The sequence below is a fragment of the Castor canadensis genome, chromosome 4, assembly GCF_047511655.1.
Source record: "Castor canadensis chromosome 4, mCasCan1.hap1v2, whole genome shotgun sequence".
In the NCBI taxonomy this organism is placed as follows: Eukaryota; Metazoa; Chordata; class Mammalia; order Rodentia; family Castoridae; genus Castor; species Castor canadensis.
Genome location: NC_133389.1, coordinates 176,246,147 through 176,271,545, shown reverse-complemented (window position 1 = coordinate 176,271,545; position 25,399 = coordinate 176,246,147). Strand labels below are relative to the sequence as shown.

At 35.3% G+C, this 25,399-nt stretch overlaps 1 protein-coding gene across 17 annotated transcripts in view; it reads left to right on the top strand.

Moving 5' to 3' along the window:
- Positions 1 to 25,399, top strand: part of Trip12 (thyroid hormone receptor interactor 12) — a 144,052-nt gene that overhangs the window by 87,621 nt on the left and 31,032 nt on the right. For 8 of the 17 annotated variants that reach the window (XM_074071922.1, XM_074071923.1, XM_074071932.1 and 5 more), the window contains 13 exons: positions 10,409 to 10,557; positions 13,789 to 13,824; positions 13,909 to 14,004; positions 15,133 to 15,225; positions 15,420 to 15,581; positions 16,413 to 16,481; positions 16,568 to 16,733; positions 18,365 to 18,482; positions 18,605 to 18,764; positions 20,733 to 20,886; positions 22,434 to 22,662; positions 22,985 to 23,103; positions 24,595 to 24,802. In XM_074071922.1, coding sequence (XP_073928023.1) covers positions 10,409 to 10,557; positions 13,789 to 13,824; positions 13,909 to 14,004; positions 15,133 to 15,225; positions 15,420 to 15,581; positions 16,413 to 16,481; positions 16,568 to 16,733; positions 18,365 to 18,482; positions 18,605 to 18,764; positions 20,733 to 20,886; positions 22,434 to 22,662; positions 22,985 to 23,103; positions 24,595 to 24,802 — 1,759 coding nt within the window. The remainder of the gene's footprint in view (positions 1 to 10,408; positions 10,558 to 13,788; positions 13,825 to 13,908; positions 14,005 to 15,132; positions 15,226 to 15,419; positions 15,582 to 16,412; positions 16,482 to 16,567; positions 16,734 to 18,364; positions 18,483 to 18,604; positions 18,765 to 20,732; positions 20,887 to 22,433; positions 22,663 to 22,984; positions 23,104 to 24,594; positions 24,803 to 25,399) is intronic. The other 9 variants (XM_074071934.1, XM_074071933.1, XM_074071931.1 and 6 more) reach the window with 3 other exon arrangements.

The following is a 25,399-nucleotide window of genomic DNA, read 5'->3' as shown; positions in this document are numbered from 1 at the left end:
AATTCTTTCAGGTATCGAGTTAATTTTTAGCTTCCTTAAAATTTACATTTAAACTTTTTAATAACTTCATTGGTAATGTTTTCATAGAATCAGTAGGTAATTTGTAGCCTTGCTTTTTCAGAATTTCTGAAATGTTTTTGAAGCCTGTTAGCTCTGACTTCTAATGTGTGTTTATATAATTTGACATCAATTATTTCAAGGTTCCCCTCACCCCCTAAAGTCAATTCATTGGGTGTACTTGTGCTTACATAAGTATACTTGAAGTTTTTTTTCAGTTTCTGGCCTTAATATTTGGCAAGTAAATCTATGAAGCAGCTGGTATTTTTTGTTTGTTTTTGTTTTGGCTTTGCTGCTTTGACCAATCTCAGATAACATACCCTGCTGTGAATCTTTTTTTTTTTTTTTTTTTTGAGACAGTATCTTGCTATGTATCCAAGACTCATCTCAAACCCTTGATCCTTCTGCCTCAGCCCCATGTGTTGGGATTACAGGTTTATGCCACCATACCCAGCTTCTTGTGAACTCTTGAATTGGGTATTTATTTAGCACTGTTTACTAAATGCTGGGATTGTACCGAATTATAAATAGGATAAGCATAGTTATGTTTGCCAGTACAGTTAAGGAAACAAAGCAGAGTAAGGATGTTGGTTTGTTGGAGGAGGGAGATAGGTAGGCTGGTTAGAGAAACCTTACCCAAAGACTCAAGATTTTGTAGAAAACTTAAGTGAGAAAAGCAGCCACTCATAGGTCCCAAGGAAAGAACATGTGCAGCATCAAAGGTGGGAATGAATTTGCATCTTTGAGCCAAAGGGAACTATGGAGATAGTGATGAAAGGAAAGTCAAAGAAGACAAAGGGAAGGGGATGTGTAGGCATCTACCAAGCCATGGAGGGCATTGGCAGGCTACCCACAAGTATAGGTTGAAAAAGATTAAACATAGACTAAAGTTGCAAATGTGTGATCATCCCCATGAATTCACCAACTTATTATCAATCCACATAGCTATTTACTTCCTTTATATCTTCAACCATTTTTCCCATGCATAAAGATTCTGTTTTGAGACAGGATCTCCCTACATATAAGTGCATTTTGGTCTGTAACTGGCAATTCTTACCTCAGTCTTCTAAGTGCTGTGATTGCTCATGTGTACCACCATGCCTGGCTCAAAAGGTGTTCTATTTGTTTAAAGTTTTCTTCTTTTTAAAAAATTACGTTTTTCTTGTACTGGGGATACATTGTGTCATTTATAAAAGTTCTTACAATATATCATAGATTAATTCATCCCCTCCATCATTCTCCTTTATCCCCCACCTCCATTTCTGGAACAGTTTCAACAGGTCTCATTTTTATACATGAGTACCTAATATTTCCACCACATTCACCCTTTCCTTATATCCTCCCCCCTCACTGTTACCAACCCCTCAGACAGGACCTGTTTTACCTTCCTGTTCTCTGTTTTTGAAAAAAAAGATGTACATGGTGTTTCATTGTGACATTTCCATGTATATATGTATTGTAACCTGAATTGGTTCATCCCTTTTATTTTTCTCCTTTCTTGTGGTGATTTCAACAGGTTTAAGTATTCTATATTCATTCTTGTATAGGAAGTACATCCACCATATTCACCATCTTAACTTCCTTCGTTTACCCTCCCTCTCCCATTAATGGTCTTCTCTTAGCATGACTGTTTTTCAAAATATTGCTTGTATTTGTATTAGGTCTGTATTACACAAATGAGAGAAAACATCCAGTCGTTGGGTTTCTGAGCCTGGCTAACTTCACTTAAGATGATGATCTCCAGTTCCATCCATTTATGTGCAAATGACAAAATTTCATTCTTCTTTATGGCTGAATAAAATTCCATTGTATTTTCTTGATCCATTTATCAGTTGTGGAGCATCTTGGCTGTTTCCATAGCTTAGCTATTGTGAATAATACTGCAATAAACATGGGTGTGCAGGTGTCTTTATTGTAACTTGATATATCTTCGGATATATTCATAGGAGTGGTATTGCTGGATCATATGGAAGTTGTATTTTTTAGTTTTTTTGAGGAGCCTCCATGCTGTTTTCATAGTGGTTTTACTAGTTTACATTCCTACCAGCAGAGTATGAGGATTCCTTTTCCCCACAACCTTGCCATTGTCTGTCATTGTGTTCTTGATGATAGCCATTCTAACTGGTGAGGTGGAATTGTAACGTGGTTTTAATTTGCATTTTCTTTGGATGTTGAGCATTTCTTCATGTATTTTTTTGGCCATTTGGACTTCTTCCTTTGAGAAAGCTCTGTTCATTTCATTTGCCCATTTCTTCATTGAGTCATTGATTTTTTTGGGGAGTTTAGTTTTTTGAGCTCCTTGTATATTCTGGTGGTTAATCCCTTCAGATGTATAGCTAGCAATGATTTTCTCATTCTGTGGGCTTCCTCTTCATTCTGGTGACCATTTTTGTTGTACAGAAATTATTTAGTTCAATGTATTGCCATTTGTCGATCCTATCTCTCTGTTGCTGAGTCATTTGAGTTCTATTTAGGAAGTCATTGCCTATGCCTATTAATACCAGTGTATTCCGTATTCTTTCCTGCACTAGCTTCAAAGTTTCAGGTCTTATATGAAGGTCTTTAATCTGCTTTGAGTTGATACTCGTACAGGGTGGAAAACATGGATCTAGTTTCAGTTTTCAAGAGTATTGTAAAGTCAATCCTAGGAGTCATTTCATCTCTATGTGTTTGAATTATTAACTATGAAAGTAATCGTATACTTAAGTTTAAGACAATATTGTGATAATATTAAGAAGAAAATGTTTCCTAAGTTCAAAGTTTAAATACTCCTGTACTTTTATAAATCCCTTTTAAAATTTTCTTTAGCTCAGAATAAGATTTATATATTGTGATCCATTAATATGTTTCTCAAGTTATTTTTATTTTTTATTTCTTTGATACTTTTGAACTCAGGGATTCTTCATGCTTGCTAGACAGACACTCTTACCACTTGAGCCACTCTGCCAGCCCTTCAAGTTATTTTTATTTATTTATTTATTTTTTATTATTCATATGTGCATACAAGGCTTGGTTCACTTCTCCCCCCTGCCCCCACCCCCTCCCTTACCACCCACTCTGCCCCCTCCCTCTCTCCCCCACCCCCTCAATACCCAGCAGAAACTATTTTGCCCTTATTTCTAATTTTGTGGTAGAGAGAGTATAAGCAATAATAGGAAGGAACAAGGGTTTTTGCTGGTTGAGATAAGGATAGCTATACAGGGCATTGACTCACATTGATTTCCTGTGTGTGGGTGTTACCTTCTAGGTTAATTCTTTTTGATCTAACCTTTTCTCTAGTTCCTGGTCCCCTTTTCCTATTGGCCTCAGTTGCTTTAAGGTATCTGCTTTAGTTTCTCTGCGTTAAGGGCAACAAATGCTAGCTAGTTTTTTAGGTGTCTTACCTATCCTCACCCCTCCCTTGTGTGCTCTCGCTTTTATCATGTGCTCATAGTCCAATCCCCTTCAAGTTATTTTTAATGAGAAATGAATTCATGTATTTCAGCACTTCATATATTTCTGGGGAAAGGATTGAGAAATAAAGTCATTATAGGGCCTCTGTAATGACTAAACTGATAAACATTTTAATAGTTAAAATTTTAAAATATTAAGACTATTGACATTAAACATCCAAATTAATTTAAGCCATGGACTAGAAGTAGGGTAGAAAACAGTGTCACTCTTTCTTATGCCCATGACCCAGCTTTAACAATGTCCATTTCATGTAATACTTATCTTTATTCTCACCTATATTCCTCTTTCCTGTATTTTTATGAAAAATCCCAGACATTATTTGTTTCCTCATGTAGCTCAGGATGATGCTCCTCAGAACACACGCATGCATACACAGACTACTGTCATCAGACTGAGTAATTCCTTACTGCTGCCAAAATTCCTTCTTTAAAATATCATTCTACTTCTCCTAATTTGGTACTTCTAGGAACTTTTTTTCTTTTCAGGCTGAGTTTGATTCTTTTTTCCCTAATGAGGAAAGATGATTTAAAAGTGGCAGTATGTTCCTATATTAAGAATTGCATGATGTCCAATTATCTCTTAAGCTATTGAAACTCAGTATCAAGGTAACAAGGGCTGTAAAAACGGTATCACTTTAGGTGTAGTAATTTTCATTTATGTGAAATAAAGCAATTTATTAGAAATATATAAAGAATATCTTTATAATTGGTTACTTAGGATAGTTGATATAAGAAAAGTTATTTTTCTCCCTTTATTTGCCAGTTTTCAAAATAGTGGTTTTATATGTGCTAAAGGGTTGTTTATGTTCTGTTCTGTTCTGGTTTGGTTTTTGGGGGGGCGGGTATATCTAAGCAGTATTGAGAGGAGATACGTTTTGAACATTTCATTGATTTTCATTGATGCTTACATTTCCCATCATTGGAAGATGGGATCTCTTTACATGACCTTAATGGTCTTTTATAGTCTCCTTGCTTTCTGGTACGACAAATGTGCCAAGCTCAACCAACTTGTATTTCCCCCTTCTCTGTAATGTACATCTTGGCACAGACCCCTGGTTTCTTCTATATGAAATGATAGAGACCATTGTCTGGGCATGCTCATTGCTATAAGTTTGATTGCTATTACTAGACCCTTTTAATGAATCATTCTAGGAAATGATTATATTTTATCTTTTTTATAAAGTTTATTCTGCCAATTCTTATTGAATGGCTTATATTTAACTTTGTTGATGCTATATCTCCATTTTCCAATGCCAGAAGTTTTTATTTCTCAGTGATAACATATTGAGTCATCCACTGTATTCCAGAGTCTAATATTCCAATTCATCAAAAGTATTGTAAAGAAAGTTATTATTATTATTTTAAGCGATAGGGGCTTGCTACATAGCCCAGGCTGGCCTCAAACTTGAGATTCTCTTGCCTTCCCCTCCCAAGTCCTGGGATTATGGGCAGATACCACTATGCCATGCCTGGCTTTTTTTTAAAACAATGTTTTAACAGTTTCTTTTATTCTTGGAATATATGATTTTTTTTAATCAACTTTCTATCATTTAAAGTCATTTGTAATAAGTCCTCTTTTTGTTCATGCCTCCAGGTTGATTTGATTCATTTGTTTTTGATCTTTAGTGATTTTTAAAATTTTATTTTGCTTTCATATTAATTATATAGCATTTACATTGTTCTAAAAGTCAGATCTGCAAATAAGGTACATCCAGAAATTTCTTTCACTATCTCTTTTCCATGTTTCCTCCTCCTCCCACTTAAATAACCTTTCAAATATATGGGTTTTCCTTCTGGTACTTGCTTATAAAATAAAAACAAAATCTTTATTATCCACTGCTCACACAGTGCCTTTCCTAGATGAGTATAGAGGGTAGGGAGGACTTCTTTATTGTTTTTGTAAAGAAGTTGTCATATTATTCCATTGTTGATATACACATAGTTTATTTGACCACTCCCCACTTGGACATTTGGGTTCTTTCTTTTTTTTTTTCCCATTAGTACTTCTGCAATGAAATACACATTTTATATTTCTCCTGCATTATCTTTAGAATAAATTTCTACAAACAGTGTTGCTGCATAAAATGGTAAATGCATACAAAAGTCTTGGAAGATGTTACAAATCTCTGACTTTTGGAGTTATACTATCTCATATTTCTATCAGTCATGTATAGCACTAGTATAGTGTCACACTTTTCGGGCTTTACCAAATTTATAGATGAGAAATAGTGACTTGGGATTGTCAGGTGTTATCTATTATTTTTTTCTCTTCTGTTAGCTTGTATATCCTTGTATGTTTATTTTAGTGGTTAACCTAGAGATTATAGTATATATAGTTGTCTTATTGTAATTATTAAATTCTTTATCATATAGGTTGCCTCCTCCCATCCTCTACACTGTTTTTTTATTAGACTTATACATTTGTTAGAAACGTGATATAGTTGTTTTAGACATCCATATTGTTTCATTTTTGCTCATTTCTTTATACTTTCTTTGCTCTTAATTCCTTCCTTCTATCAAGGATTGTATCCCTCAACCCTGAAGAACTTTTTCATATAATACAGGACTGCTGATAGTTGTCTGCTTTTGTTTGAGAAAATCTTTGATTTGCTTTAATGTTTAAAGGATGTTCCCCCAGTGTAAAATTTTCTTTCAGCACTTTCATAATGTCTTCTAAATTTCATAATTTTTTTCTTATTCTTATTACTCATACCTTTTAAAGGCAGTGTCTTATTTTCTTCTGACTTTATAAAAGATTTTCAAATTATTACTATTTTTTAATTGTTTGACTGTTGGACTTGATCTTCATGTGATGTTTACTTTGATAGTTTGCTTGGATTTCACAGCCTTCAAATGTGAGAATTGGTCTTATCTGAATTGGAAAGTTCTTGGCTGTTATTATGTCACGTATTTGTCTTATCTCTTTAAGTATTGTACTTCTAGGAGTATCATGTCCATACATGCTGAAATTTTGGCTGAACCCAGCCTGTGTTTCTGCCTTAAAGAACCTGCCTTCTCTGTCCAGTTTTAAATTCACTAATTCTTTTCTCTACTGTCTTCCTTCAGTCTTTTGTTAACCCCCTCTATCAGTGAGTTAATTTAAAATACTGTGTTTTTCAGTTCTAGATATTTTAATCTTTTTTAAAAAATTAGATTCCAGTTTTATGTTGAAATTCTGTATGTTATTCCTTTTGTGCATCTTACGTCTCTTTCTCTTTCTTTCCCTTTCTTTCCCTTTTGTTCTTTTTCTCTTTCTCTCTTTGTTTTTCTCCCTCTCTTTCTTTCTCCCTTCCTCCCTCTCTCCCTTCTGTCTTTCTCCCTTATCTCCCACCTTCTTTCCCTCCCTCCCTCCTGCCTTTTCTCTTTCCCCTTCTCTCCCCTCTCTTTTTTATTTTGTTGTGCCTAGAATTAAATCCAGTAATTCCTGTATACTAGGCAAGCTCTCTGCCACTAAGCCACCCCACCTCCTTCTTGATTTTCTGTCCCATATTAGTAGCTCTTCATGTGTAGTGATTTTTTCGAGTATTACACCAAACGTGTAAATGAACTGAAGAGGTTCCATGTGATACCTCTGCCCGTGGTGGTTTCCTCTTTTTCTCTCTTTAAGCATAAAGCTCAGAAGTGGATTGGATTACTTTTCCTCCAGTTAGGACTTGAATTTCTTTTGACCAGCATTGCAATTTTGGTGTGACTGATTTCACCTCTGTTGCATTCCTGTTTCTCTTTGTGGCCCTCTTAAGGGTTTTGATTGAAAACCTGTCTCCTCAGCCATAGGTAATGGAGCAGCTTCAAAACGTCACAGGTGTGTTGGGAGGATTGGGTACTGGCTATGTGTGCTTGAGGCAGTCTCTCTCAACTGAGATTGCAAGAAACTTTATTCTATTTATCAAAACATTGTACACAGCCCCTGTTGTTTTTATCAGTTCCAAAGTCAGCAAATTTCTGATGGGGCCAGTTGAGTTTGACATAGTAGTCTCCTGTGACTGGAGTCAAAACTTAGAGTCCAAATCCAGCTTTCTTTTATATAGCCTGTGAATGAAGAATGACTTTGATGTTTTTAAGTGACTGGGAAAATTTGAAGAGTAGTATTTTGTGGCATGAAAATTAAATGAAGGTTACAATTCGGTGTCTATACAGTTTTACTGGATCATAGCTGTGTTCCTTTGTTTGCATGTTGTCTATGGATGCTTTTGAAAACTGCACTTGTACAGACTATATGGTCTGCAAAGTCCAAAATAATTATTGTCTGGTTCTTGATAGAAAAATGTTTTGCCTGCCAGCCCCTGATCTACAGTAGTGTTTCTTGATGTGTGGTCGTGACTATGGGTGAGGTTCCCAAGATTCTTACATGGAAATTGTAAGGTCAAGCTAGTAATAGTACTTATTGAAGATTTTCCTTCTCTCTTTGTTGATGTTTGAACTGGTGGGTAAAATTGGTGTGGTACCTGAAAAGGAATCAAAGCAGGGGCACCAAACTGTATTTAGTCATTGTATTCTTCAGTTTCAGATTGGAGTACCTTCCTTCAGCATCTCTCCTGGTGAAATCCGTTCTTGCTTTAGGATGTCCTTGAAGGCAAATTTATTAACTGAAGTTGGTCTTTTCTCTTAAGTCCATGTTTTTTTTTTTTTAATAATCTATGTATCAAAATGGGGGCCATTTTTTCATATTTTTTTTCCAATAATGTATCACTACAGATTGAGGATAGAAGTAGAGTATCTAGCTGTCTTGTCTTGTTTTTCATTTTCTTGCAATGCTAAGGGTCAGACCCAGGTCCTTGAACATGAGAGGCAAGAGCTCTACCTCTGTGCTATATCACCACCCCTTCCAGATGTCTTAAACCTTGACATTAAGATTTGCCACAGACAGATGGTGATGCTGTTCTTCTTACAATGTTTTATTTTAGAAAATAGGGTCATTTTTTTCAACAAAAATTTAGCGTATTAATATGCATTGAATTAATTGACAGATAATAAGACATTTTCTGCTTTAATTCCATACATATTTTAAAAATATCAATGGATTTAGCCCACATAAACAAGTCATTTGGGGTTCTTTTTTTGGGGAGGAGAGTGGCAATCCTGTGGATTAAATCAGGGTCACATACATGCCAGGCTGATCGACACCCATACCCTGCCCTACTGTACCTAATTTTAAATGTACAAAATGGTTATAAATGCAAAATCTATTGATGTGCAATTTATATTTCACCACACAGAAGGATTTATTATGGTTTTGGCTTTGTTATTTTTAGTTTGGTAAATGTTCTTTGGGTTTTTTTGTGTTGTCCTCTGCCACCCTCTACTCAGCTATATCTTTAAATGGTAAAAGTTCTTAGCAACACCCTAAATGTTCGGGTGTATTTATAATCTTGATCTTATTAAAGACTTCACAATTCTTAACAATTCCCAGCCTCAATGTTTATGAGACACCCATTGCATGGCATATGCGTCCATTTTTCTTCTTGTAGGTGCTATTAAGATGAATGATATAAACTGTTTCATCCTTCTAAAATGAAGTTAGAAACTATTTTGTTTTGTTTTCACTACTTTTTCCTCCATTTTTTCCCTTCTGTGTTATTTAAGCATAAAAATGACACATCTGCTCTTAAATCTGAATTGATAGTACTTAGTTTAAAATTTAAGACTGGCATTCTTCTGAACTTGACTGCAATGTGTTTTGGCATAGACTTTTAATTATGATAAAGGTAGATAGGCAGCAGAGTACATGGCTCAAGTGGTTGAGCACCTGTCTAGCAAGCACAAGGCCTTGAGTTCAAATCCTGGTACCATCAAAAAATATTTTTTTATAAAGGCATGTTGGCAGCAATAATTTTGAAATTCATTACTTACGGTCTGAAATAATAGAGAGTACAAATCTTCCAAGGCTCACCATGTGTCCTTTTGATGTTTATCCTCCCAGGAAGATCACTGAATCTTAATTACAATAAGAAACTTTGGTTTTGATATAAATTTTATTTTGTTTGGTTGTTTTCAAACATACATCAGCTTTTATGCCATTCAATACTTAATTATATGGGAATAGGTAGACCCAGTATGGAAAGAGTAACTGAAAAGATGTACGATAAAAAAGGCTTGAAAGTGACATTAAGTAGATATCACTTGCATTAATCATTTCAAGTGGGGAAGTATACATGAAAAACGAAAACCAGTTGTAGCGGTTGTTTGTGGACCTTGGAATTGAACCTAGCATCTCACATGTTAGGCAAGCGCTTTACTATGGAGCTGCACCTGTAATCCTAGACTTTATTTTTCAGTGTTGTCTTCACCTTAATAACAACTTAGATCTCTAAGGCAGTGGGGGTCTCAGTGTTCCACTGTTTGGGTAATGGAATTGAATGCTAAAAGTCTTAATGGAATTGAGTCAGTAGCCAGCATCTGTAGACATATGAAATGAGAGGAAATGTAAAGGCTGTTTCACTGTTTTTTGCAGGAATTCTTTCTTTACATACTTTTTTGTTAGATACATCTTTCTGATTGTCTTTTATTTCTTTATCCTTTCTCTGTTATTTGGATTCCATTTATTCTGCTGCATATTTTTAGAAGAACGTAACATTTTCTTTGATGTTTGGGCATCATTGTTCAATACTTTTTTATTGTTGCAGAAAAGCTTTACTTTTTTCTATGTCTTTAAAAGCAGTTCTTATTAGTCTGGTATTGTTTTTTGTTTTTGCTGTTAAAAATAGATCAACTTCTCAATTAAAAACTCAGAAGTATATTAATAACTCAGATCATGTTAAGACAATGCAGATCCATCTACTTTAGTTCTACCTTGAATACAGCAATAGTGTTGGGTTCTAAGGATGAGAAGCAGCCAGTTATTTAGAACTAAGCAATAATTTTCTTAAGTTTTAAAAAATATCGATGTCTTTCTTCTGAAGGTTCTAAGGCCCAGCAGCTTCTGCAAGGACTACAAGCCAGTGATGAGAGTCAGCAGCTTCAGGCAGTCATTGAAATGTGTCAGCTATTGGTCATGGGAAATGAGGAAACGCTAGGAGGGTTTCCTGTCAAGAGTGTCGTTCCAGCTTTGGTATGGATACAGTATCCTCACTTTAACTTCACTTGTCTTTTGAAGTTGTTGAGTTTTTACAAAATGCACTATTACTGTCATTATTAATTTTAAAACATTATAGAACTAAGAGATGAGTTTATGACTTAGTGGCTTAGTATTTTCATTTATTTATATCAAACATGATAGAATAAAGAGATGAGTATATGGCTTATTGTATTTCATGCTTACATATATTGCAAATGAATGCTAATGATGAATAGTCACTTTTTCTTTGATACTTTTAAATTTTAAGTTGTTTGGCCCATTTGTATTACCTTGATTCTTTTTAAGTGGGATTGGGGTTTGAACTCAGGACTTCATGCTTGCAAAGCAGGTGCTCCATCCCTTGAGTCACACCTCCAGTCCATTTTGCTCTGGTCATTTTGGAGATGGGGTCTTACGAACTATTTGCCCAGGCTGGCCTGGAACCTTGATCCTCTTGATCTCAGCCTCCCAAGTAGTTGGGATTATAGGCATGAGCCACTGGCCATGTAAATTGTTTAAGACAGGACTTTTCACTTCTTCGTTCTTGGGGCAATAACAAAAGTTCACTTTGGTTATATTTGTGGCTGAGAAAGTTTTCATATTTGGTTAAGTATGTGCATGGGAACAGTGGTCATGCCAATATCCTATGTGAATTCTTTGTTTCAAAGGTTTAATGTTAAGTGAAAAACAGGAACAAAGAAACCTCCCTTCTCACTGCCTACCCCCCAAAAATAAAAAACCACCAAAATCTTTTAAATGATTTTTGCACAGTTGTTTGGTAATATTTTTGGTATTTGAGACTTAACATCTTAAGACTTAAGCTTTCTAATGTAAAAACCACAGGAAGAAAAATTGTCATTACCAGATGTAGCTTTTAAATTGTGACTTGATGATTTTCTTAGTTCAAAATAAAAGAAATTAGGTATGATTTAAGATTAAAATTTAAGCTTCAATTGAATAGTAACATCATACTGAATAGTAACATAAACATCATTACATTTACAGCATGTTTTAGCTTCGAAATTAAATATGTATTTTTACATGCCCTTTGAAGCTGGTAAAAATGAAATTATGCTTAACACATAAGATCATCTCATTTGATCATCAAATTCTGTAGAGCTGACTTTTAAGGAGAGTGCTGAGCAAAGGCCTATCAGATACAAGGAGATGGGGCTGGTGGAGTGCCTCTTGTGGTAGAGCTCCTGCCTAGTAAGATGAGGCCCTGTGCTCAAACCCCAGTACCACCACAAGAATAATAATAATAATAATAATAATAATAACAACAACAACAACAACAACAATAATAATAGCCCAAGGAGACTTAATCATGTTTTTGCCTATTACTTTTTGGATGGCTTAGCTCTGGCTTGAGTTGATGAATGTTAAAATAGCTTCTTCCCTTTCTACCACTCAGATTTCTGGGAAATAAAAGCTAGTTCTCGAATCTTATCCACTCTATTCTACCGAAAAAAGTTTGTATGTCGCTTTCTAGATGTTTCATGTTAGCCTTTGTATTTTTTTATTTTGTCTGTTAATACTCATTCTCACATTGCTGATGACTTCCCTGACCTGAGTTGAATTTTTCTCTCTTTGGTTTTTGTTCACTAAAAAGTAAATGGCAACAAGGCTATTAATGTAAGACTTTATACAATTTCTACAGTTAAAATGAAGTTTTTATTAGTCAATAAATTAATCATTAAGTATAAGCAGAAACGTTGACACATAATTTACTTATTTTTCTGGTTGATTAAATTTAGGTACTTAGTAGGCTTGAATTAATCAAATCAAGTGATTAATTCTGGCTATTAATCAGTTATCTGGGTATCTTTTATCACACATATTGTTAATCTATCCATTACCATATACTTGTATGACCGTAAACCAATCATTTTTTGGTGTAAGGGAATCTACAGCAGTTCTTCACATATATGGCCTTAATGGGCTCATTCCATCCTTGAAAGGTTGAAGTTTTTCTCCTCTTCTCTCCTTCCCTCACCCCCCAAATCTCTCTTCTCTTTGGCAGTACTGGAATTGGAACTTAGGGCCTCACATTTGCTAGGCAGGAGCCCTTCCTAACTTAAGCCACCCCACCAGCCCTATTCCATCTTGTGTTTTTGGAACTTGCTACTTTTCTGTTAGTATGGTAACCCCTTTCAATTTAGACTAAGGGTTTTAAATGGTTCATAATAGTGATTTGAAACAAAGAGTGCTGCTTGATCCTGAGTTGGGTGTGTGTGTGTGTATTTTTTGTTGTTGTTGTTTTAAACAAAAATTGTTTGCAAGACCTCTGCGGTATAGGTAATTATACTTTACTTTACTTGGCATAATTAAGAGCCGAGAAGACTCATACTAAGTAAATACTGTATTAGAGTACTGTAATCAGACATTTAATTGGAGGGTACTTAACAGCCTAAACTCAGTGCATTGAAAAGTTTCGATGAACTAGAAGACAGTGAGCGATTGTTGTCTTCGTCCTTGTCCCCATCTCCATCCCATCATCCCCCACCCCCACTGCCCAATGGAAAATTTAGCTCCTTCAGGAAGATGCAGTATGCACCACTAGAAGTTTTGCACCTCATATGGATGCAATCTCAGGTCTTTTTCACAAGAAAAAAGTAGAATGAAATCAGATATTTAGATTCAGTTATTCATATGTGGAATAATTACATATATTTGACTTTTAATTAGTTCATAGTTTGTTTCTGATGTCATTGATCTTATGTTTAATTCACATGTTACTATATACTTTAAAATTTAGTTAAGTGGTACTTATCTCTTTTAGAGATGCTTTTTCACAGGAGTTTCAGCTGTCGTCCTGTGTCTGTGCTGACAATTGTTAATTCAGGAAATGTCAGTGCATTACTGGTCTTGAGCACTTATATATCAGTATTTATTGCCACTGAGAAGTGGTTAGTGATATGTTGGTGGGCTTCTGAACAGGATTAGAACCACCAAAAAGGCTGATTGAAAACAAGAGGCAGTGTTTGACCTGGGTCATGAGGTGGTGGTTAATCTAGCAGCATTGCCAGGTCAGAGCTATAGCGTGTAATGAATGCCATCTTAAGTATCACCATTCTTGTATATGCCTGCTAGATTTTATCTTGATTATCATTTTTGTGTTACAAGTCTTGAGTAATACTTTTGCATTTCATTTGAATTGGAAGAAGAAATATTTCTAGAATTTCTCAGAGTATGCCTTCTAATACCTTGTTATGTTTTTAACAGATAACATTACTGCAGATGGAACATAACTTTGATATTGTAAGTGTGCACCATATTTTATAAAGCTGCTGTACATTTTAATTTGAGTTTTTATTGAGGGAAAAAACCCTTGTTGTTTTCTAGATGAACCATGCTTGTCGAGCCTTAACATACATGATGGAAGCACTTCCTCGATCATCTGCTGTGGTGGTAGATGCTATTCCTGTCTTTTTAGAAAAGGTAGTTCTCCTTTTGTTTTGCTCAGCTTGTTCTGAAGTAGCTATGGGGAATCAAGTTTTTGAACTCTAGAATTTCAGCTTCCATCATCTATCCATGATGTATTTTTTAACCAGAATTCTAGAGAGAAATACTTCATCAGTCCAGTAGTTTAAAGTTGAAGCTAACAAATCACTTACAAAATCAGCCCATTTTCATAATTTTTAATGGTAGCAATTACCACATTAATACAGTAATTTTCAGGGAACAACTTAAAGCACTTAATTAAAAGTAATCAAATTTCTGGAAAACATCAGTGAAGTCAGTAACTGTTCATAGAGATAGTTGAGACAAGGATTATAAAATTGAGTCAGTGGACAAAGGAATTTTTTTCATATGGCTTGTGGTAGGTTGTGGTTTTGGTCTATCTTATGAACCTTTTGCTTTTCTTAATGCACAGCAAATTTTGCTTTATCTAATAAATAGGAAATATGATGTAAAGTGTAAAACCTGATTTAATTTCTTTCTTTTTCTTTTTTCCTTTTTCCTTTTTTGTAGTACTGGAATTGAACCCAGGTCCGCCTTCCACATGCTAGGCCAGTGCCCTACCACTTGAGCCACATCCCAAGCACCACTGGCTCTCTCTCTCCCCCTTCCTTTTTATTTTTGCACTAATTTACACTTTGTACCACAGCTGGCATGAATGGTGTATACCATTACACCCAGACTTTTTTGTTGAATGGGTCTTGTGAACTTTTTGCCAGGCCATTTGTATTTTAGTTCCTTGAGATAGGGTCTTGCTAACTTTGTCCAGAGTGGCTTCCAACCCATAGTACTCTTGCCTCCTTTTCCCAAGTAGCTGAGATTATGGATAACCATATGGGGCATTTCCACCCCCAGCGTAAAAATTTCCCATCTGTTTTAAATTAAGTTTTATTCTCTATATAAAACATGTTCAGTAATTGGGAGGAAACTGTATCAGCTATACCTAATGGCTTAAGCTCATAAATGATTTGCTTCCTATGGTGGTTTTATGTTACAAGCACTGTAAAGTGGTAGAAATTAGGGAAAATACTCTTATTCATGTAGAAAATAAAGTACTAGAAAAGAACTTAAGTGATAACTTTAGGTTACCTATTTATATGTTCTTAGCTGCAAGTTATTCAGTGTATTGATGTGGCAGAGCAGGCCTTGACTGCGTTGGAGATGTTGTCACGGAGACACAGTAAAGCCATTCTACAGGCAGTAAGTGTTGTTTAATGAAAGTCTTACTTCATTTATTGGTGGACTGCAGATCCACATTTGTACTAGTTCCTTGATTACAGTATCTTTAAGATGCATGGTTCCAAACTGATGTGCTAGACTTTTTAATAGCTCATTTTGATTTTATATTGCCAATAAAGAATTTTTCTTCACCGTAACAGTTTTCTATATTTTAGGGTGGTTTGGCAGACTGCTTGCTGTATCTAGAGTTCTTCAGCATAAATGCTCAAAGAAATGCACTAGCAATTGCAGCCAATTGCTGCCAGAGTATTACACCAGATGAATTTCATTTTGTGGCAGATTCTCTCCCATTGCTTACCCAAAGGCTAACACATCAGGTAAAATATGAACCTATTTTACACATCATGAAATAGTTTTATTATGGTAATTTTAGCTAATGTCTTAAAATCCTCTGAACAGAATATATATTACCCAAATGAACAGTAGTTTATATGTTTCATATTATTATTTTGACATTAAGGGATTAATTTGTTATTGCAGCAAACATTGAGTTTTTTTACTGTGTTATATGATCAGATTTTTCCTTTTGGAGAGATCATTTTTCCTTGAATGGCATCAAAGAAGGCAGACGGGAACAGGAAAATACGGGTTTTTTTCTCCCTTCTTCTAATCAGAAGGGAGATAATATTATGTCCAAATAGAAATGAAAAATGTAGACTGCTCTTGGTAGATCAGTCCTTGTATTTGTGGGGGATTGGTTCTAGGATCCCCTGAGAATTCCAAGTTTTGTGGGCACTCAAGTGCCTGAGCACCTCTGACTCAAATGCTTATACTTAACTATTTCTACCTTTTAAAGTATGTATGTATTTAAATATTTCTACTTGAAATACTTCTAAAGGAAAGTAGGATATTTTTCTTCAGTATAACTTTAGGTATAGAGATTACATAAACATGGTATTTGTTCCTTCTTTTCTGTGTTGTTTTTATCTATTGGGTAGTTAATAGAGGAAAGCATTTATGTAAGAATGATTCTTTTTGCCATGAAATCTTTATTACTGACTATGCCGTGCCTAGTTTCATTTTTTCAAAGCTCACATCTACTAATTGAGGTTGCTTTGAAGAACCTGGGGTTAAGAGTGTAAGATAGTGCTGTATGATAATGCAAATATTTTATATTAATTAGCTTCATTTTCCTTCTTAAATAATAGGACAAGAAGTCAGTAGAAAGCACTTGCCTTTGTTTTGCACGTCTAGTGGATAACTTTCAACATGAGGAGGTAAGTGTTTAGTCTTTGGTGTTTTATAAAAGTTGTTGAGTTGCTAAATCACAAAATAACAATTTATTCTTCTTGTATTCTTGGAGAATTTACTGCAGCAGGTTGCCTCCAAAGATCTGCTTACAAATGTTCAACAGCTTTTGGTAGTGACTCCACCAATTTTAAGTTCTGGGATGTTTATAATGGTGGTTCGCATGTTTTCTCTGATGTGTTCCAACTGTCCAACATTAGCTGTTCAGCTTATGAAGCAGAGTAAGTGCTATTTTATTTTATTTTAATCAAGAAAAGTGGCTTGTTCTTCACTACAAAATTAAGTCAACATAAGCAAAGCATCTGGAAAAGATAACTAATACACTACTGTAGGGTATTGAAGATGAAAAGTGTTGGGTTAGCAATGTAGCTCAGTGGTAGAGGTTTGCCTAACATGCACGAGGGCCCAGTGTTTGATTCCCAGCACTACCAGTGACAAAAAGTCGCTGTATCATAATTCATGTTGGGATAGTATATTAATGTTTCTAACATGCAATTTTAATATTATGTATGATATTTTAAAAACTTAATCCATACTAGTTACAGAGCTCATGACCCTAGATCAGTGATTTCTGTACACTATTAGTCACACTATAATTCTTTCTTAGAATCCCAGGTTCTATGTTAACAATAGGTAACTTACATGTGCTGTAGTCCTTTCAGCCTCTGTTAAATCTTCTAGCAGTTTTTCTGATTCTAGAATGTTTCCTTTCCTCAAAAAGCTGGAACTTACCACATACTGACAAATGTCTCTGATGTTTGAAGTAGCAAAATGGTCCCACAGTTTCAGACAGTGTATTTAACAATATTAATATTTTTTGTTTCAAGAAGTTAAGTTTTATTTTTAGTTGCAAATTTTGTGAATTAATGCACTGGCACAGAACTTGGTAGGGTCACAGTGGTGTTCAGATGTGATTAGTTGAAAAGATCAGTGGTTCCCAAAGATGGTACTTCAGAGAATGCTGGTTTGCCCATACTGTGACCAAAGTGCTCTCTACTTGAATAAGCTTGAAGAAGGTTTAATTCCTTCCTAGGTAGTCTTAATTCACTTTACTTACTTCACTGTCCCTGGGAGCTTTTTGAACCTTGCCCAGCTTTTCCCTTTTTTCTTTTGGTTTTGGGCTTCCTGTATGGTAGGCAAATGTTCTACCACTGAATTAAATTTCCCAGCCCATTAAAACACTTTTGTAAAGTACTATTCGTTGTATTCATATTTCTTGATAAAGTTAGCAGAACTGTGCCTATTCCAGGGGTTTTAAAAAATTTTAATCACCTTGTGAACTTGTGCATTTTTTATTTTTGTGTAATATTTATACAAACACACATACACCACAACCAAACAAAGACATATGAGTGATTGTCATTCAGAATCCTCTAGAAACTTATGTCTTCTGGTAATGGCAACCTGTGTAAAGAATATTTTAATGATTGTATCAAGTTGATAATGTAAGCAATTTTACATAAGGCAGGAAAGATAAGTTCCACGTGCTTTTAAGTATTACATTGTATATTTTTGTCCACATATTTTCAGTATATTTGAATGGAGACACTTATATATCTGAACAGCAATGTGTTGAATACAGTTTTGCACAAAGTGCAAGATTCTTTAGGTCTAGTGCATGAGATGAAAGGAATTTTGATTAGGTGCTAGAAGGTTCAACTAAGACTGAAGAGCCTAGAACGAAATTGTTAAAATCTACATGAATTTCTTCTTAGGTTTTTATTGCACTTTCCATGTTTTGTTGATTTATAAGAAAATAATTCTAATTGTTTCTCTAGTAAATAATTGCCTCCTAAATTAGGTAGTACAACTAGTTTAATAGGCTTTTTGTTTTTTGTTGCTGGCTTTACAGACATTGCAGAAACACTTCACTTCCTCTTATGTGGTGCCTCCAATGGAAGTTGTCAGGAGCAGATTGATCTTGTTCCACGAAGTCCTCAAGAGCTATATGAACTGACATCTCTAATTTGGTAAGTATGGGGCTAGTAGTGACTCTGGTTTATATGAAGTTATTTTACTTTAGACATCTAACGTTTACTGATGGTTTGGGAAACTTCTTTATATATAAAATAATTGCATTTTTTGTTTTCAGTGAACTTATGCCATGTTTACCAAAAGAAGGCATTTTTGCAGTTGATACCATGCTGAAGAAGGGAAATGCGCAGAACACAGATGGTGCGATATGGCAGTGGCGGGACGATCGGGGTCTCTGGCATCCCTATAACCGGATTGACAGCCGGATCATTGAGGTAGTAGTTTCATCGTACCGTTTAAATATGTCTATTTTGGAGGAGAGTGGGTGTAGGGGTGGAGTGGGGAGGTGGATGTGTGTGCTTCTGTGTGCTCAAGTTTGAATTAACTGAAGATTCTCTCATTTTGTCTCCTGAGAACAAGGTCCTCATTTCTGTTCAGGTCAGAAAACATGATGTTCTAGTCCTGCTTCTGCTGCTAACTACCTGATTGACTTGGAGCAAGTAATTTAAGTTCTTTGTTCCATTATTTCCTCATTTCTGAGGAAACATTGGAGGAATTAGGCTTTATGTTTCTAAAACATATTTTGTCTTCTATCTCAATCCAAAAGAAATCTCCCAAAAGTAGAGATTTATATACGTCACTATTTTCTTGAGAGAAAAAGCGTATGAGCAAACATAAAGCCCTGATGAATGATAAAGAAATTGTGACACATAATCTCATGATTCTGTTATTAATGGAATAAATTCTGAAACCACAATACACAAAAATATGTAGTCTTTTGGGAAATTGTTAAAGAGAAAAGATGAATAATACAAAATGGAAATATATCAATGTTAAAAGTGAATTTTTGCGACAGTTTGATTTTTATTTGTATCTCCATAGTCAATGTTTGTACTAAACATTTTAAAAAATTCTCAAATAAGCATAATATTTGCCCTTAAGACAGTGTTGCATTTAAGATACTGTTCATCAGTTTACTAATTTTTAATATATAAGACACTTAACAAATCTTAATATTTTCTAATTTCAGTCTTTGTTTTGTAAGCTTTCTTTTTAGTCTATATTAATTGTACTCAACAATGGGTTTTATTGTGACATTTTCATACTCAACCTTTGATGTTTGAATTATTTTACATCATATCTCCCATGTATAGCCATGTTTCTTTAAAATGTGTTCCATCAGTTCCTAAAAATGAATCTTTGAAAAAAACTTTCAACAGGGCTTAAATTTTTAATTCAAGAGTTCTTATAAAGAAAATTCTGAGCCAGCTTACTTTTATGAGGAAGTTAACTTTCCACTGGTCTTTTGTGCATTGCTAGCCTAAGTATATAAACAGAGCTGATGGTCTTAATCACTAACACTAAGTGTTTTTCTTTTTAGAATTTTCCTGATGACTGCATCTTCACTATTAGCTTACTCTATTTTGTGTTTCTCTAGAGTCTTCCACTCAGCCTAGATTGGCCACTATAATAAGAACGAACATTCTCTAAAAAGCACAAGACCCTGAGACCACTTTAAAAATGAATGAACATTCTATTACCCCTGTACCTCCCTCCACCTTTTTTCCTGTCTTTATTTTTTTATTTTTTGTGAGAGAGTATCTCACTGTGAAGCTTAGGCTGACTTGGAACTAGAGATCCTTCTGCCTCAGCCTCCCAAGTGCCACCATACCTGCCATATTCTGTGACTTCTCTAAGTTGTCTGAAATCTACCAAACAGTGTTCTGTGTAATGGCTGCCCAAAGCCTGGTGATTAATCTTAGCTCTAGTTATGTTTCCTGCAGTCTTAGAGTACCACTTAAGTGTAAGACCGTCCTTGTTTACCTAAGGCCAGGTCTGTAGGATCATTTTGTTTGAAGGAGGATCTTCGAGGGTTGCTAATCTAATCTAAGAATTAGAATACTAAAATTATGGATAACACTTTTTCTCTCCCCAGTGTCTTACAAGTTTTCATAAAATAAATGGTATCTTCATGACAGTCATGCTGTGTGAATGGATAGTCCATCAGAATTTTACTTGTTTACCTCTAAAAGTGCCTGATAGGGCCTGAGATGTACATCTTTATTTACTTGAAAATAATCTGTTGGATGAATTCGTTGTGTCACATCTTAAGTTTTCCATACTCTTATTTCACCAACCATGTGGAATAAATATGTAAGATAGCATGCATGGAGGGTCCTCACTGCATCTTAAGGTGATGAATTTCTCCATGTTTATATTCAAAGTTTCTCTCTCTTTGCTCTCAGGCAGCCCATCAGGTCGGTGAGGATGAGATAAGCTTGTCCACTCTGGGACGAGTTTATACTATTGATTTTAATTCTATGCAGCAAATCAATGAGGATACGGGAACAGCACGTGCCATTCAGAGAAAACCTAACCCCTTAGCCAATACTAACACTAGTAAGTACCTTTTGAGTTAAAATAGTGGTATTCTGATGTGAAACTAAATAATAATTTCTGTTTGCATAACTGATTGATTATCCTTAGTAAGCTTAAGATAGTTGCATAAGAGTCTTTTTTTTTTTTTTTGATAACCATACATACATCTTAATTGATGAATAAGCCAGTATTACTTAACTGGTATCTTTCCCACAGTTTTTCTACTTAAATGATATCTCAGGACTCCAGTTAGAACTAGCCAGTGCAGGTGTTCATGTGATCCTGTTATTCCTGCTCTACCTTTAGATCCAGCCACCCATCAGATTAGTTCTTTCCAACAATGTTAAATTTTTGCCTTCCTGCCAAAATTCTCTTCTTAATGAGTGAAGAACAGTTGATGATGACAGCTCTTTTTTCCCCTTTAGGTTTCTAACATTTTCACTTCCCCCAGGGACTCAACATTTTGCTTTTGCATCTCTAGTCTTCAGCTTTAGTGGTCAGTAATTTTTTTTTTTTTTAAAAGGGCCAGATAGTAAATGTTTCAGGTTTTGTAGATCATGCAGTCTCTGTGTTCACCATGGTTATTATAGTTTCAAAACAATATATAGCATATGTAAACAAATGTACATGGCTGTGTTCCAATAAGAACCAAGTTCTAGACTAGTTTGGGCTTACATGCCATATGCCAACCCCTGGTTTATAGCTTTCTTCAGTTACCTTTTCTCTACACCTACTCCCTCTGAGCAAAAGAGCCAAATCTGTTTGTTTATCCATTTAACATAGCTTTTATTAAATATTCACCGTCCATTTCCTAAAATCTGTTTATTTGTAGGGAAGTGGGCAGTGCTGGGGTTTGAACTCAGGGACTTGTGCTTGCTGGCAGGTACTCTACTGCTTGAGCCATGCTCCCAACCCCTTTTGTCCTGATTTTTTTTCAGACAGGGTCTTGCTTTTTGCCTGGGCTGGTCTGAACTGCAGTCTTCTATTTTAAGTTGCCTTAGTTGGGCCTTTTCTGTTTAGATGGGGTCTTGTGATGAACTTTTATTTTGGCCTGGGCTAATCTGAGATCCTCTGGATCTCAGCCTCTCAAGTACCTAGAATTACACACATGAGCCACCACACCCAGACCCAACCCTTAGATTAGCTTGTTCTTTGAAATGGGGTCCCACTTTTTTTGTTGTTTTGTTTTGTTTACCCAAGCTTGTCTTGATCTACACTCCCTCAATCTCAGCTCCTAAGTATCTTGGATTATAGATGTAAGCCACCACACCTGGCTGAGCTCTGCTTATTTCTTAGTTGTTTAGTCTTGAAATTTCTTCAGTACTTCACAGAATATGTACTAGTAAAATGTCAGTGTGGTGATGCCTTCTTCTCTTTAGTGGATAAATTTTGTCTTACTGGCTTCTCTTAGTTTGTAGACTCTAGTTGCTCATATTAAATAAATTTGTTCCATAATGAAAAAATTTATTTAATAGCGTTTCAAATAATCACATTGGCTTGGATAATTTATTAGGTTTCTGAAGTTGTCACTTAAGGATTGTACTTTTTTTTTTTTTAAATTGTAACAGGTGGATATTCAGAGTGTAAGAAGGATGATGCTCGAGCACAGCTTATGAAAGAGGATCCAGAACTGGCTAAGTCTTTCATTAAGACGTTATTTGGTGTTCTTTATGAAGTGTATAGTTCCTCAGCAGGACCTGCGGTCAGACATAAGTGCCTTAGAGCAATTCTTAGGATAATTTATTTTGCGGATGCCGAACTTCTGAAGGATGTTCTGAAAAATCATGCTGTTTCAAGGTGTGTTTATGAAAATAATAAAAAACATTTTAGTAATTCAAATCTCTGAAGTAATTTCAGAAAGTTCCAAAGTCATACTACAGAAAAAAAAAAAAAAAACACATAAATTCATTTGGAGTATCTTGGGCTCTTTTTGCCGTCGTTATATTAATGATCTTTAATGAAAAAAGATAAAATGGAGAAGTTGAAAATTTAAGATGAAATTTTTTACAGTGGAATGGTTCCACAATGAAATGTATCTGCTCCCAAATTTAAAGTAGTATGGTCTAAAATAATTATCAAATTCAGGCAAAGTTTTATATAGAAATACTTTGTTTTTCAGTCACATTGCATCCATGCTATCTAGTCAAGACCTGAAGATAGTAGTCGGAGCACTTCAGATGGCAGAAATCTTAATGCAGAAGCTACCTGGTATTTTTAGTGTTTACTTCAGAAGAGAAGGTAATGCCATTGTGATAGTAAGTTCATGGTCCTCACGTGATCCAGTTTACAATGCATGTAGAGTGTGCGTTTATATATATATACACATACACACTTATATAAATGTCTGCATAAATACAGCCTGTAGGAGATCCAGTGTCAGCTGAGGAACACTTCATGATTTTCAGTGACGATGAATGTTTCAATATATACTCAACTCTAGAATCATAGACTTTTTAAATACAGGTACTACATGGCCATCCATAAAGATTCCTCCAAAAAAGTCAGGTATTGCTTTCTTCCCTAGTAAATTCTATCAGCAGATAAGAATAAGAATACCTCTAATGTTAGAGGATTTACTTTATTCTTCATTGTGTTATTAATAGAATATTTTAAGGCTTGGAACAATCCTCCAGAAAGCAGTTTGTTTAGTTCTTCAGTTTGAGAAATTTGAATGTCTATTTTCTACCCTCAAATATTTATATAGTTCATATATAATGAGGTTTATGTGGGAGTGTTGATTAGTACTGCTGCTTTCCATCTGGCCAGGTCTGGCTGCTCTTCAAAGATTTTAGTTTAAAGATTACTTCTTCCTGAAGATCCTGCTTTCATTCCTGTTTGAGTTCTGTCCTCCTAACTGTATGCTCCAGCAGCATTGTATTTTATCTTTCATAAGCATATCACTCTTGATTGTAATTTCTTGAAAAGTCTGTCTCCCTAGTCAGGAAGTACCCTAAGTGCATCTGTCATGTTTATTGCCAAGTCATTAGTGTCTTGCACAACCTGGCATAAAATTACTTCAAACTATTTGTGGAATAAGTATTCAAAGTTTAAAGTCAGTCTTTTTTTTTTTTTTTTTCTTTTTTTTAAATGAATATGATGAAGCTCTGGCCTCCTTCCCAGAAAAATGTGAATATGTGCACATTTCACATCAATTCATCCTCAGATTTATATGCAGTGGACACAGCCATTCTGAGACACACACCATCACATATGTACCCTGCCACAATCCTGATCCTAGCCCAGATAAGCACCCCTGTCTCACAAGTTACAACTTTTCTTTCCTTATACTCCTTCAAGTATATAATATCACCACCCTTCAGTACCTCTTTTTGGTAGCTGTGTTACTGTGGTCTTGTCTCCTGTCTCCTGTTGCTCTTGGAAGTTAGCTGCAAGTTTGGGTCTTTTCCTCTTGGTCTGGCTATCATATCACAAGGTGCACTGTATTTCTAAAATTCATTGTTTATATAAGGGATATTTTGAACTTTGAGTAGTGCTTTTTTAAAATATATGGTTTTGAAACTTAGAATGCATTCATTGTCTTATGTTTTTGTTATATTTTTCTGATTGGTGTCTAAATGAAAACTCTGGCTTCTAAACTGTTCCCATCCCTGCTTACCAGTTATTTTTCAAGCAGTTCCCTGCATATCAGTGTTAGCTTTTAGGGATTTTTGTAATGGTGGAGATGCTCCTGATTAAAATTGCCTCCTTTTCATCCCTGTTATAATAAAGGTGTAATGCATCAAGTAAAGCATTTAGCAGAGTCAGAATCTTTGTTGACGAGTCCACCAAAGGCTTGTACAAATGGGTCAGGATCCTTGGGCTCCACAACGTCAGTTAGCAGTGGAACAGCTACAGCCGCCACCAATGCTACAGCTGATCTGGGATCACCCAGCTTGCAGCATAGCAGAGATGATTCTCTGGATCTGAGCCCTCAAGGGTGAGTGGGAGTTCTGCTGTGATTCTTGTGTTCTTTGCCTTTAGCTCTGCTTTGGTACCCGAGTCTCATAGAGTAAAATGATAAAATCCCAGAGAGAGTGGACATTTTCTGTGTGGAATTTTTTTGGGGGTGGTGTATGGCTGAGCATAGGACCTCAACACATGCTAGCAGGCGCTTCTACTGCTGAACTGTATCCCAGCCCTTTGTCTTTTATTATATGCTTAATGGAATGGAAAGAAAACATTTTTGGAAACCTTAGGAAGTATAAGAGACACATGCTATTCCTGTTGTTATACAAGGGAACTAAGTCTGAAGAGACATTAGCAACTTTCACAGTGTTATAGAGCTAGTATTTCAGCCATGTGTTTCTGGTTACATAACTGTGATTATTTAATGTACTGCTACGTACTGCATACCTGCTCTTGTGATGTCTAAGTGTTGATACAGTGGAGAATACTAAATATTAAAAATCTAATTTCCCATTTATAATAAGTTGGCAAATAGGAGTAAATACTTTGCTCTTAATAAGGGAAAATGGCACTTCTTAAAAATTGCTACTTCCATCTGTTTCTTGACTTCTCATCTTTGTTACACTGT